Source organism: Mustela nivalis, assembly GCF_964662115.1.
Source record: "Mustela nivalis genome assembly, chromosome: 18".
NCBI classification, from domain to species: Eukaryota; Metazoa; Chordata; class Mammalia; order Carnivora; family Mustelidae; genus Mustela; species Mustela nivalis.
Window position 1 is genome coordinate 46,048,206 of NC_139037.1, and position 13,842 is coordinate 46,062,047.

At 54.0% G+C, this 13,842-nt stretch overlaps 2 protein-coding genes across 16 annotated transcripts; one reads left to right on the forward strand and one right to left on the reverse strand.

Annotated features, from left to right (window-relative positions):
- Positions 1–991: 991 nt before the first annotated feature.
- DMAC2 (distal membrane arm assembly component 2) lies at positions 992–7,131 on the reverse strand. 15 transcript variants are annotated; one of them, XR_014305235.1, is made up of 7 exons: positions 7,032–7,129; positions 5,433–5,629; positions 3,834–3,914; positions 2,830–2,966; positions 2,578–2,740; positions 1,889–2,134; positions 992–1,750 (listed from the first exon to the last, which is right to left on the reverse strand). XR_014305235.1 is itself a non-coding variant. In XM_082709381.1 (7 exons), the coding sequence occupies exons 1-7, from the start codon at positions 7,047–7,049 to the stop codon at positions 1,509–1,511; spliced, it is 927 nt and encodes a 308-aa protein (XP_082565507.1). In that variant the 5' UTR covers positions 7,050–7,130; the 3' UTR covers positions 992–1,508. The 15 variants fall into 15 exon arrangements, 11 of the variants coding, with proteins under 11 accessions (XP_082565507.1, XP_082565510.1, XP_082565502.1 ...); XR_014305236.1 differs by lacking the exon at positions 7,032–7,129 and adding an exon at positions 6,608–6,705; XR_014305238.1 differs by lacking the exon at positions 7,032–7,129 and adding an exon at positions 6,508–6,609.
- A 1,726-nt stretch (positions 7,132–8,857) lies between these two features.
- Positions 8,858–10,816, forward strand: ERICH4 (glutamate rich 4). The gene is made up of 2 exons (XM_082709404.1): positions 8,858–9,111; positions 10,174–10,816. Exons 1-2 carry the CDS (start codon positions 8,938–8,940, stop codon positions 10,399–10,401), a joined length of 402 nt encoding a protein of 133 aa, XP_082565530.1. The 5' UTR covers positions 8,858–8,937; the 3' UTR covers positions 10,402–10,816.
- Positions 10,817–13,842: the final 3,026 nt, after the last annotated feature.

The following is a 13,842-nucleotide window of genomic DNA, read 5'->3' on the forward strand; positions in this document are numbered from 1 at the left end:
CTGAGCTCTGGGTGCCCCCTCTGGATTCTGCCAGGGTGGCTCAGCTCCTTGTCTCAGGAGCTGGAAGCCACGCTTGAGTCCACGTAGTCAGCAACCTGAAAAAGCCACTAGAGCCGTCCAGCTGCACTGGCTAGCTCCCTCATTCCCTCACGTAAGTACCCTGGACCGTGAACTCGGCCCTCACTGGTTTAAATCCCTTAGAGTGGAGCTCCCCCACCACCCCTGGGGTTCTGACTGTTTGCAAATCTTGCCATTGCTCTGGTGTAGAGGCTGGCCCCTCTGGGTCCTTGCGGGGTGGCTGTGCCCCGGAGCCTGCAGAGATGGAAGCCAGGGCCTCCGGGGGTCTGGTGAGAGCAGGGGTGCTTGTGGTGAGTCTGAGGAAGGGCATCGGCCCAGGGGAGGGGAGCACAGCGTTCCCAGCACAGGCAGGCTCCTGCTCTCCTCAGCCACTGGGCACAGACACTAGAGTGACTAGTGGGTCCAAGATCATGTTTCCACAAGGTCCAACCAGGGGACCCCATCACAAATTTCAGGGACCCTCTGTACTAGGCGGCACCCTCACCTGCACATGAGAAACTTATCAAGACTGCAGATTCAACCACTGCCACTCAGCAATCTGCAAACTTAAATGCCGCATTTTTAGTGCTTCAAGGGATCTTGGGGGCAGCACAGAAGCTCTCCCACTCGAAGAAGGCAGCCTGAGCTGAGCCAACAGCCCTGACCCTGTCCTTGTCTGTGGGTGCTCAAGGGCACTCCGCGGAAGCTTCCAGCACCTATCTTTAGAACTGGCGTTACTGGCACAGCAGTCAGGTGCAGCGGCCACAGGGCTCCCAGGCACGTGCCTCAGCGGGCACCCCAGCCAACGGCCAACCCCTGGCCAGAGCTAGACCGACCCCAATCCTGTCTTTGTGAGTCTGTCTCCTGGAACACTCCAGAGGCCAGTGCTGGATCCGTGTGAATCGTGTCAGGAGAGGAAAAACCGCACAGTAACTCGAACAGGTCAAGTTTAATGTCAAGAATTTGTTGACGTTTAACAGTGAACTAAAATCAGGGACTCACAGATAAGGTGCCTCAGCATTTCCTGGAAGTCCCTGTTCTGGGTTGCAGGGAGAGCCCTTCGCAGGGAGGTGCCTCAGTGGCGGGGGCTCTCTAAGACTGCTGGGGGTGGCATCTCAGGAACCACCTGCTGGGGAGGCCTGAGAGCTCAGCCAGGAGCACGCAGAGCTCCCACATGAAAGCAAAGGCTTTTCTCCTGTCCTCTCTCAGGCGCCCTCTACCGACAAACTTCAGCACGTCACTCGGCCTAGGAAAACGGTTTCAAAGGCCCATGGTCTGTTTTCACGGAGCAAACAGGAAAGCTGGATTTGGAGCGGAGTCAGTGAGTGGGTAAGTGGCAACACTGGAGGCCGTGGGGCACGCCAGGAGTCAGCAAGTGGAGTCCAGGGATGGCGAGCTGGCGGAGAGCTGAGCGGTGTCCCACAGGGAACCGGGCTGGTGGCGCCCCTGTGTCAGAGGGGGTCTTGGCAGGGAGCAGTAACATCTTCAAACAAGGCTACGCTGAGAAGAGGCTTGGGACAAGTCAAGAGCAGGGTTTCCAGACATGGCAGGAACTGGGTGTGGGGGAATCGAGAGAGGAGGTGTGGGGAAGTCACAGGGCTGGAGGAGGCATAGAGTGTGGCTCCCCTAGGGCTGCTCATCTCCCCTGGGCCTGGGAGGCTGCTGGAACCCAAAGTGAAGCCTGTGGAAAGAGCTGCCAAAAGGATGACAGGAGCTGTGACCTTTCAGCCCAGGGTGCAGTGAGCCAGAGTCCCCGAGATGGGAAGTAAGTACGCCCGCAGCACGCTCTCCCCTGACCTGGCAGGGCCAGTCCCCCCAGCCCACACCCCACCTCTGAGAACTGTCAGCCCCTCCACGGAGCCCCACTGATGCCCAGCTTGACGGGGGGCAGGCCGAGGGCTAGGCAGGGATGGGGCTGGCTGTGTCCCGAGACTGCTCCTCTGGCCCCAACCTGAGGCCCTGGGTCCAGTCAGCCCCCAGAACCTCACAGTTGGGCAACATCTCTTCCACCAGGATCTGCGTGAGGCCCGGGTTGGACACGGCAGGGAGGTCGGAGATGTCCAGCCTGCGGAGGTTCCTGAGAGGAGGCAGCAAGGGGTGAGGCCTCTGTGAGGAGGGTGGGCCTCTGCAGGGGGAAGGGCATGGAGTGGGGTGCACCAGCCCTGGCTTCAGCCCTGGAGCCTGAGCTCTTTAAAATCAGAGTCCTTAGCGACCCAGATGTTAGAGAGAGCTGGCCAAGTACAGACCTCCCCCATGGGAATTAGACCACACTCTGGTTCCCCCTGTTCGCAACAGTGTCAGCGTCATTGCGTTTTCATTAAAAATAAAAACCAGGAGTGCTTCCCCCCACCATGCCCCAGATTCACCGTGATGACTCCTGTGTGTGGACCCCACACACGCTCCAGGCTGCTTGTGGAGGCAGGGCTACAGGGACCGCCCGCTCCCCGCTCTCCCAGATCTGTGTCGTGTGCTTCCCCCCCTGCCCCCCAGCTTGGGGCCCAGCCTGAGCTGAGGTCTCACTGGAGGTGGTGGAGGCAGGCAAGGCCCCGTTCAGAGATTCGGGGACAACCGGCCAGCGAGAGTTCCTGCAATGAGTTGGCCAGCGAGTGGAGGCGGCTGAGACACCAGTCATCCACGTGGGGGCAGTGCCGCAGCCACAGGGACTGGAGCTCCTTCAGGGCTACTGCAAAGCAGGGGAGGCCACTGAGATCCTTTCTGGAGCCCTGCACGGAAGGGCAAACGCACCAGCCCGCCCATCTCCGGCCCACTCACGGAGGTTGTCCAGGCCGTGGTAGTTGATGGCACTGCCGCTGGCATCGACTGCCTCTACAGGCACCTCTGGGAACTTCAGGAAGTCAAGAGAGAAGCGGCCGCGGGTGTTTGGCCGGATCCATTCCTTGCTCTGAAACCTGGAAGGAGATGGGCAGTGACCAGGGCACCCTGCCTCCCCAGGCCTCCAGCTTCCGGAGGATGCTCCCAGCCCCATGTGAGGACCTGGTCACACGGGGTCTGGTGCACTCGCTGCACAGCAGGCCCTGCACTAAAGGCCTTCCATGTCGAGTCTTCCTGGGCCCCGGACATTCCCATGAGAGATGCAATGTTTGGCCTCCCCCTCCCCCACTTTTCTAAGTAGGCACTGCGTCTAGTATGGAGCCTGACACGTGGCCTGAATTCACAACCCTGAGGTTAAGAGTTGAACGCTCAATGGACTGAGCCACCCAGCCACCCCCGTTTGGCCATTTTTACTGTGGGTCAGAAAAACTCGGTTAACATCAGAGAAAAAGGCGAGAATGCCAGAATCTTCACTGACTGCCAGAAGTTGAGACCCACTCGGATGTGTGCACCGTTTCTGAGGAACATGCCGGAGGAAGGTGCTCAGACCAGGAGAACATTTTAACTGGAGCCAAGCGAGGGGTAGGTGGGTGCATGAGCTACATTTTCCAGAGAAGAGGAAAAAGGGGAGGTAAAAAACAGAGGAGGAGGGAGGGAAGGAGGAGAAAGGAAGGAAAAGGAACAGCGATGTTTACTGAACTCCTAGGCTGTATCGGGTCTGTGCCACACACTTCATGGCAGTAAGTCTCTTGAGTCTTTCCAGCAAACCTTGCAGGTTCATACAACCACCGCCCTGTTTTACAAGTGACAGAGCAGGAGCTCAGGAACAAGGTCTGAGCAGAGCCAGCAGGGACAGAGCCCAGGGTTCATGAAAAGTCCCAAAGGCCTCTGGCTCAGTGCTCCACAGCCTCCCCCACCCCACGCTGACGCTTTAGCCCTCATACTTGACTGCGCCGCCCTGCTTCAGGATGAAATAGGCACCCGCGGCGTGGGGACCAAAGCGCTCCTTGATGTGGGTGAAGGGCCTGTAGAGAGAACGGTGGCTGAAGTTGAGCACTGCACCCCAGTGTCATGCTGTCATGCCCCCACCCCCCGCGAGGGTCAGAGTTCACAGCACAAGGAGCGAGCCAGACAGACTGACCCACCGAGACAGACTGCAGATATTTACTGAGTGTCCGTTAAGGACCCGCACCAAGGCAGACAGCGGTCCACGCTCTGTGCGGTTAAAGTTACGAAAGGAATCGGGTGGCCCACCCGGAAGTTAAGAGCAAACTGCAGCAGCAGCTCTTTGCTGGAAGTAACAGAGGGACTGACTGGGGAGTGGCTTGGGGCAAGGGTGGGGATGGAGAAGGCTACTTCAGTTTGGGTATTAAGAAATACCTTCTTGGGGTGCCTGGGTGGCTCAGTCAAGCACCTGCCTTAGGCTCAGGTCATGACTCTGGGATCCAGCCTCTGCCTGCCCCTCTGCCTACTTGTGCTCTTTCTGTTGAATAAATAAAACATTAAAAACAATAGTAGCTTCTTGCAGGAGGTGACATCTGAGCAGAGCTTTGGTGGGAAGAAATTCAAAGCTCACGGCAGGAGCCTGCCAGGCCAAGGGAAGAGCTGGTGGATACACTCAGAGGCTCAACTTAGAACGGCAGGACAAACAGCACTGAGGATGCCATGCTGGTGGGGGTAAGAGGAATCCCTGGTAGGCATCTCAAAGCTCAGCTTTTAGGCTTTAGAGTCTGGCTTTTATTCTAGCAACCAAATGACTGCAATGGGAAACCATTTGAGGGTTTTAAGCAAAGCAGTGTTTTTCTATTTTAGTGGTTTAAAAAAAATTTTTTTTTTTTTTTAGATTCTATGTATTCATTTGATGGAGAGAGAGTGCAAGTAAGGGGAGTAGCAGGGAGAGGGAGAAGCAGGCTCCCCACTTAGCAAGGAGCTAAGGAGCTGGACATGGGACTCAATCCCAGGATCCTGGGATTCTGACCTGAGCTGGAGGCAGACACTTAACTGACCGAGCCACCCAGGCACCCTGTTTTAAGAGTTCCTTTAGATGATTTATAGACTGTAACAGACTGGAAAGGGCAAAAGGTGACCAGTTCAGATTACTGCGCTCAACCAACCATAAAATGAAGGGGCTCAGAACAGGCTACAGACAGGAGGTAACAACTGGCACATCTGGGATGGTCTGGTGTTAATGCACTGGATGTGGAAGATAGAAAAGAAGAATCAGGGAAGGCTCCTTAGAATTTGGCTTGAGTAACTGGGGACAGTGCTGCTGTTTCCTGGGATGGAGAAGACTCGGGGGTGAGCAGACTTTCTCAGGAGGAAAGCAAGGCTTTGCCATTAGCCATTAGCCATGTTAGGTTTGAGGTACCAGAGTGCCCTCTAAGGTGGTGGACAGCGGGCTACTTATGAGCTGGAGCCCCTGGGAAGGGCATGGCTGGAGAGGATGCAACTCCGAGGGCCTGGTATAGAGACTGCAGGCGCAGGATCTGAGCTCTGCCTGGTAAGGCCCCAGCAGCAGGGTCTTGCCCACCAAGAGTTCTCACCGATTTTTCTGGTGCACCTTCAATACCTGCTTTCGGAGCAGGTACTCCCTGAGGGCCTGCACGTCATAGAAGTGGTCAGCCAGGAACTGGAGCAGGGACCTCCCCTTCCTCTGACTGCCCTCCGGGGCCACAGCCTTGCTTAGGCCATGGATGCCCCTGGTACCCCGGTTCCATACTGGCGCCATCAGGTGCAGGGGCTGGGGAGAACAGGAAAGGAGAGGCTGAGCCTGGAGCCTGCTGTGAGGGTCAGAGCCAGATCCCCCTGTTCCTGGTTCATGAACCTCCCCTCCTCCCCACTGCTTCTTCCTGGCTGACAAAATTCTTTCTGGATTTCCAAATTCTGCTTTTGAGATCCCCCAAATTTCCCCAAGTTCCTTCCCTAATGAACCCTAAATTCTCTCTTTGCTTTGGCCAAACATTCTTGGTCTTCCCAATTCTCCTCTGATCTTTTCTCAAACCCTTATTTTTAATACCTCTATTACCTGACCTCCTAATTTCCCACAAGCTAGCCCCTTAATTTTGTCCAAGTTTCCCTGGAGTCTTCCTGAATGACTCATGTCTTAACCCCCAAATATCTTAATTTATCTCCAAATCAGCCTTAATTTATCTCCAAATCAGTTAAAGCCCCCAAATGCTTCCTTCAGTCTTCTCTTAGCCTGTTCCAATTTCTTTTTCTGCTTCAACCAAATTTTCTCAGTAATTTGCCCAAATCCTTACTTTTTCTTTTTCTTTTTTTTTTAGATTTTATTTATTGATCAGAGAGAGAGAGGGAGAGAGCGAGCACAGGCAGACAGAATGGCAGGCAGAGGCAGAGGGAGAAGCAGGCTCCCTGCTGAGCAAGGAGCCCGATGGGGAACTCGATCCCAGGACGCTGGGATCATGACCTGAGCCGAAGGCAGCTGCTTAACCAACTGAGCCACCCAGGCGTCCCAAAATCCTTACTTTCTCCTCAAAATTGCCCAAGTTCTCACCCTAACTTCCCCTAAATCTATTCCTTGACTTTAGGTCTTTCCTCCTCCTAAATTCTCTCCACGAATATCACAAATTCTGCCCTTAACTTCCCCTAGGTCTTTACCTTGGAACTCTCATATTCATCTTTTGGTTCCTGTCCCTCACCTCCAACTTCCCTTTGGTTTTCCATAAAAATGAATAATTTTCCCATGAGCTCCTCTCACCTATATCCTTGGTCTCCTACCCTTGGACCTCAAACTCCAGCTTCTCCACTAAACTCACCCAAGACCCTCTTCCCCTGCAGATTCTGTTTCACGCCCCACCCCTCACTCCCAGCGCCCCCCAAATTGGGTCCCTCCTTCTGATTGGCTGGGTGCGCCATCTTCGGAACCCGCACTCTGCTTCCCCATTGGTTTCGCTCTGCCAAGTCCCCACCCCGCGTCCGCTCTAAAGCGCCCAGGCCGTCTGCGACCTGCTCCAATCGGTCTCGACTGTCAAGGTCGCATGTCAGTGTTCCCAGCATGAGCTGACAGGGGAGGCCTCCTGCTCCCTTTTGCCCCTTGCTCCCTGGGTCTTGACAGAAGCTCTGAAGGCGGAGGCAGCAGAGCAGACTTTAATTTTGGGGCTCTAGGAGCTCCGGTCACTTACCGCCCTGGGTGCCGCCATCTTGCTAGAATTACAAAACCGGAAGGGGCCGGTTTTTGTAGTCCACCCACTCGGTTCGCTTCGAGAGTTCTTTCCCTGTGGCCACGCCCCGTCCGTTTTCCAACTCTCCTCTTAAAGGCACCCGCACTGTTTACTAGTTGAGCGATTGCTCAGAGCGTCATTCCCAGTGAGACTCTGCAGCCTTTCCCTGGGAGAGAGCAGTCAGCCCTTCCTGTTAGAGTACCCTCCCTCCCACTATATTCACGACCCTGAGACTATAATCTGAAGAGTCAGGGAATTAACAAAATGAGCCACCCAGGCGCCTCTGATTTATGTTTTTTTTTTTTTAAACATAATTTTGGGGCGCCTGGGTGGCTCAGTTAAGTGTCTACCTTTGTCTCAGGTTACGATCCCAGTGTCCTGGGTTTGAGCCCAGCATCCGGCTTTCTGCTGGGTTGGGAGCCTGTTTTTCCCTCTCCCTCTGCTTGTGCGCTCTCTCTGTCAATTAAATAAAATCTTTTCTTTAAAAGATTATTTGAGAGAGAGAGCATGAGAGGGGATAGGTCAAAGGGAGAAACACTCCCCACCGAGCAGGCAGCCAGATGCGGGACTGGATCCTGGGACTCCAGGGTCATGACCCGAGACAAAGGCCACCGCCCAACCAACTGAGCCACCCAGGTGCCCAATTCAGTAATATCTTTAAAAAAAAAAAAAATCATTTCTGCCAGGTGGAGAACAGACCTTAGGAAGCAAGGTGGAAGTGGGGACCAGCAAAGAGGCTACTGCAGCAGTCCAGGCAAGAGATGAATGGAGACAGGAGCAGAGATGGGGTAATAGGAATTGGGGAGAAGTGCTCAAGTTGAGTCTACTTTGAAGGTTGAGCCAATAACTCCACAAACTAAAAGGATGGGGATGCCATTTAGGAGACAGGGAGACTAGGGAGACAGGGAGACTAGGAAAGTGATAGGTTTGAAAAGCAGGTGTGGTGGATTGAATAGTGGATCACCCCCACCCCCAACACTCACAAAATTCATGCCCTAATCCTTGGAACTTGTGAATTTGTTCCTCTATATGGGAAAAGGAAGAGTGATACAGGGAAGGGGCAATAAGTCAAGGCCTGAGGCAGTGGTGGCTTCTGGATGTGGAGGGAGGCTGACAACCCAGTCTTTTCTGTGGCAGGGCCTGCTCTGACAGTGATGGTATGTGTGGGCAGGTCAGGACTCTGCAGAAATGGCTGTTCAACTGTGTGTATCAGTAGCTGGACCATGAGGTACCACAGCTGAGGGATCGTGGCTCCTCGGGTGCACTAATCAGGAAGCTTTTGGGTGGCCCAAGTACAGAAGACAAGGTCTAAGTTGGGCCAGCTGTGGGGCGCCTGGGTGGCTCAGATGGTTAAGTGTCTGCCTTCAGCTCAGGTCATGATCTCCCAAATCCTGGGGTCAAGCCCCACATAGGCTCCTAGCTCAGCAGGGAGTCTGGTTCTCCCTCTCCTGCTCCCCCTGCTTGTGCTCTTTTTCTCAAATGAATTAAAAAAACAAACTTTAAGCTGGGGCCAGCTAGAGTGCAGAGGAAGGAAGAATGGAGGCTGAGGAGGGGGTGCGGGGGGCCCAGGAGAGGGCGGGACACATGAGGCCAGGCATCCACAGACACCCAGTCTCCTCGAGGGGTTAGGCCTGAGAATGGTCAAGGGAGGAGCCATGGCTAGACTTGTGAGCAGAGTTGAAGTTAGACTTTAGAAGGAAGAAAATCCTCATGAGGCTGTCAGTTCTCACCAGAGAATGGACTTTGAAATGCTGATCCATGCACCCCCTCATGCCCTTTGCTCCCCACTTCCCTCACGGGCTCCTCAGGGACTGGGTCATTCTGGATCTTGCCATTTTCTGCTCCTGGCAGCCACTGTTCAGAGACTATGGAGCTGTGGGGGCAACTGAGGCAGGCGGGACTGGTGCCCCCGGGGCTGGGCCCCCCTCCCCGGGTCCTGAGGGAGGTCCCCCCGGTGGGGAGAGCTGGCCAGACCCTCCTGTCCCCAGGGGCAGACACTGCAGGTGCCAGGGAGTGTGTGCTGTGGATCTGGGAGGAGCTGGTGAGTAAGGGGTTCAGATGGGCAGGAGATGGGGCACAGGTGGGGGTGGGGGGAGAGAATGGGTGTGTGAATGGGAACGTATGGAATTGCAAAGGGCCAGAGACTGAAGGACATCAATTCAGAGACAAGAAAAGAGAAACAAGCTGAGAGAGACAGAGACATAGATCCAAGAGTAAGAGCAAGGAGTAGAGAGACAGGGACAGAGACACACAGAGGGGAGACAGAGATAGAAAGAGGTTGAGAGTAACACCAGAGACTGATTTAATCTGAGACCGAGAGAGACAGTCAAAGGCAGGGGCAGAGAAATAGTGGCAGAAGGGGATATGGAAAGACAGAGACAGAGAAGGAGAGACAGACAAGGCAGGGCAGAGAGAGACTGTAAGGGAGGCACAGAGACGCAGAGCCAGTGAGGGACTAGAAAGGGAGAGACAAAGTCAGGGAGAGACAGGCAGAGATAGAGAACATCTGGGAGAAGCTGGGGGCAGTCAAGGTCTGGGCCCGGCGAGGATCCTGCTGTGCTGCAGGCCCGGATTATTAAAGAGAAGCTTACTTATGGCACCTAGCTAGTGACACTGTAGGTGTAAGGGCCACTGCAGTGGGGTCGGGGGGGTGGTGCAGAGAGATGGGCTCAGCTCTGAGCACAGCAGGGGCAAGTGGGGATTTCTATGGAAGAAGATGGCAGGGGTCAGCAGATGGGAAATCACTAAGCAGGGCATCTGGCTTAACGGACGCTCAGGGCTCTTGCTGGAGGCAGGCCAGGGACATGAGGTGGGGCCTGGTCAGGGATGGGGCCGGGGTGGGGGGTGGAGGGTGGTGAGGAAACAGATCAGATATCAGGGGTGATCAGACATGGAGGATGGAAGATTGTTGGTAAAATGGGATTTTATAAGGAAGTGCACAGATGGGCCCAGGAGAAGGTTTAGGAGCTTAGCTGAAGTTTGGTCAAGCAAAGAATCTTGGCCAGAACTTGAGCGCGTTGGGAGTGGGGGGCACCCTGACGCCATGTGCCACCCCCGCCCCCTGCGGGGTGGGATGCCCATGACTCCACCTTCCCACGGGCAGGAGCGCCTCCGCCAAGTGGACCTCCAGCTGCTGGGCCGGCTGTGCAGTCTGGGGCTGGAGATGGGGGCGCTTCGGGAGGAACTCTTCACCTTCCTGGAGGAGGAGAGCCTCGTCGAGGAAGAAGAGGAGGAGGAGGAAGAGCCTGAGGGGAAGCAGGAGGAGGGACACCTGGGGGCCTTCGGCTCAGCCCTGCACCACCAGCCCCCTGACTTCGAGATGACCATCTGAGGCCCTGCTTCTGAGTGACACATGAATGAGATGCAAATTTATGCAAAGGACAGAGCATTTGCAGTTAGATCTACCTGACCTGCCAGGGGGCTCAGGAATCAACCAGAGCAGATGCACCCTGGGAAGCTGTCTGTCCCCATCCTGACAGAGGGGCTGGCTGGTGAGCTCTCTACAGGTGTACTGCAAGGAACTGCAAGTGAGTTGCAGGGGACCTGTGGGTCTTTGCAGAGAGGGTCACCTATAGGTGACCAAGGCCACCCAGCATGGTGGCCGCTGCCTTGGGTGGAACCACAGAGCACATTCCAAAGGCTTAGTGTGATAAAAAGAGTATAGAACAGTTTGATAATCTAAAACTTTTGTTGGAATGCTAGTATTTCCTGCATAATGGGATAAATAAAAATATTACTAAAATGAATTTCACCTGAGTATCTGAAAATTTTTTAACATGGTAAAATATATATAATAAAATTTGCCATTTTTGCCATTTATAAGTGTACAGTTCAGTGGTATTAGACTCATCCACAGTGTGCACAACCATCACCACCATCCATCTCCGGAACTCTTCATCTTATAAGCCTGAAGCTGGACCCATTAAACAACTCCCCAGTCCCCCTTCTTAGAGAGAGAGAGAGAGAGAGAGAGAGCGCGAGCGGGAGTGAGTGAAGGAGAGCAAGGGGGGGTGGGGTGGGAGGGAGAGGGACAAGCAGACCCCCTGCTGAGCAGGGAGTCTTAGGTGCAGCTTAATTCCAGGACCCTGAGACCATGATCAGAGCCAAAATCAAAAGTCAGACACTTAACCAACTGAGCTGGCCAGGTGCCCCTTTTTCCATTTTTAAATAGGACTGCTAGAAAATTTTAAATTACGTTAGGCTCTTCCGCTGTATTTCTGCACAGCACTATTTGAGAGGTTTGAAAATGGAATGTGGGTGTGAGCAGAGGGGTGGTGGGGGTTCCCAGCTGTTCCCAGATGTGTTGCAAATGTGTCGTATCTGAGGATGGTGGCCGAGGAGAAGCCTGCTGCACCTGCAACCATTCCCGGGGTCTACGTTTGCAGAAAAGAGGCCCACGTCAGCAGGCGGAGGGCGCCAGCCTGAGGGGAGACAGCTCTTCAGGGCAGACATTTGGACATTCGTGGAATTATTACTCCCCAGGAAGACAAACACACGCTTACATGTTTGCCATTCGTCATGAAAGCTTATTTATTTAAAATTTTATTTACTTATTTGACAGAGAGAGATACAGCGAGGGAAGGAACACAAGCAGGGAGAGTGGGAGAGGGAGAGGCAGACCCCACCCCCCACCCCAGCAGGGAGCCCAGGACCCTGGGATCAAAAGTGTTTTTTAAAAAAAAGTGTTTTTTAAAAACAAACACTTTTTAGTTGGAAAAAAAAAATAAAAAAGGATGTGGAGGTGATCTGGCTGCCACATCTGTCACCCCATTGATCACCAGAGTTGATTCGGCTGAGCTGGCTGGCTACACAGGTGTCCCCTTCCTCCCTTACTGCTCTGTGTGCCTCCTTCCCGAAGCTTCGCACTCCAGCCCAAGAAGATGACCTTCCCCAAAAGAGGAGGACTGTTCTACAGTCAAGGGTATACAGCAGTAGCTGTGTTCCCCGCTACAAACAAGCTCTCAATGAAAAAAAAAAAAAACAACCAAACAAAAACACCCCCCACACGAAAAAAAAACACTTTCGTGTTGTTGGGAATGAGGGTATTCCCAGAGATAGGAGATGTTGGTGGAAGAGGTGCTGAGTCCCTATCTGTGAGCATTTCCTCCTTAAGGGAGCCTGGGTGGCTCAGTGGGTTAAGCCTCTGCCTTCGGCTAGGGTCATGATCCCAGAGTCCTGGGATGGAGCCCCACATCGGGCTCTGCTCCGTGGGGAGCCTGCTTCCTTCTCTCTCTCTGCCTGCCTCTCTGCCTACTTGTGATCTCTGTCAAATAAATAAATAAAATCTTAAAAAAACCCACAACAACAACAAAAAACAACCTGCTGCTTTCTGTCCAGGGGAGTTTTCTAAGACTAGGGGAGGGGTGCAGGGGAATTAAGGGGTTCAGGCTCCATCCCAAACTGGCCTTCCTCTGCCAACTTCTGCCAGGTCTGCAGCTCCTGGGAGATCCGCTGTGGGGGTGCGGGAGGGTATTGGAAGTCAGACCCCAGCACCCAGGGAAGGAGAAAGACACCGCAGGAGCGTGCAGAGGCAGAGTCCCTCTCCCTCTGGGTATACTCTGGGCTCTCTCTGCAGCTGTGTCCAGGCTGAGGGCGCCATGAGGGCTGTGGGGGGGACACCATGAGGGCTGAGGGGATGGCTTCATTGCTACAGGGTCTGGGTTGCTCTTGGGCGGAAAGGGATGGGAGACACTGAGGGGAGACTGGCGGGGGCATTAGGGAGAGAACGCTCACTCTGCGAGAGCGGCATGACAGGGTCAGTAAGATTCTCCTTCGTTAATAGGACATAATTGGAAACATCGGTGAGATCATCAGGGCTCTGATTCCAATGTCCCAGTTGAGACTGATGTCCATTGGATCACATGTGGCCCAAGGTCAACTGGGTCAACTGAGCTAAGGCCAACTGGATGGGTATTTTGGGGACCAGGAGAAAAGAGTTATGGAGATGCAGACAAAATTTGAGGGGAGAGGCTTTTTAAAGGGAAGAGGCTATTAGCGTCCCTAAGAAAACCTGCTTCAGAGCAATCTATGTTGGGGGTATGCGGCCCTTCCATACCTGCATAAATAATCAGGCCCAAGCCAGTAAGACCAGCCATGCTTTAGGATCAAGAATAGTTTTGCCCCGGGGCAAGGTGTGGGGGCACTCCCGGAAGGGCTCAGTTGTGTAAGGGTCTGACTCTTGATTTCAGCTCAGGTCATGATCTCAGGGTCCTGGGATCAAGCCCCACAAGGTTGGGCTCCACGCTCAGTGGGGAGTGGGGAGTCTGCTGGAAGTTCTCAATCCTTCTCCCTGTGCACCCGCACCCCCACCCTCCTCTCCCTCTCTCAAATAAATAGATAAATCTTAAAACAAACAAACAAACAAAAGAACAGTCTGCCTTGGGGGTGAGCTTTGAGCAAAGGGAAGTGACTGTAGAGAGAAACTCTGTCTCCCTGGAAAACGCCAGCAAGCACAGTGTTCTGAGAGGCTCCGGCCACTGGCCATCTCTTACCTGTTGTGCAGGTCTTCAACTGCGGGGAGACCGGGGAGACTGTGGGGAAGCAAAGCAAACCGGGTCTTTATCAGAGAGGGAGCTGAGTTTCCCTCCTGCTGTGCAGAAAGCAGTTTCAAGTGGTTACAAGCTAGAGGCTACCCAGCACCCCCCCCCCCCGCCCCCAAGAATTACCATTTCTAATTGCAGATTCTTTCTCTGTCCCTTTTGAGATGTTATCTATGCCTTCTGAAAAGGGGCACCTGGGTCCCTTAAGCAGCTGCCCTCAACCCAGGTCATGA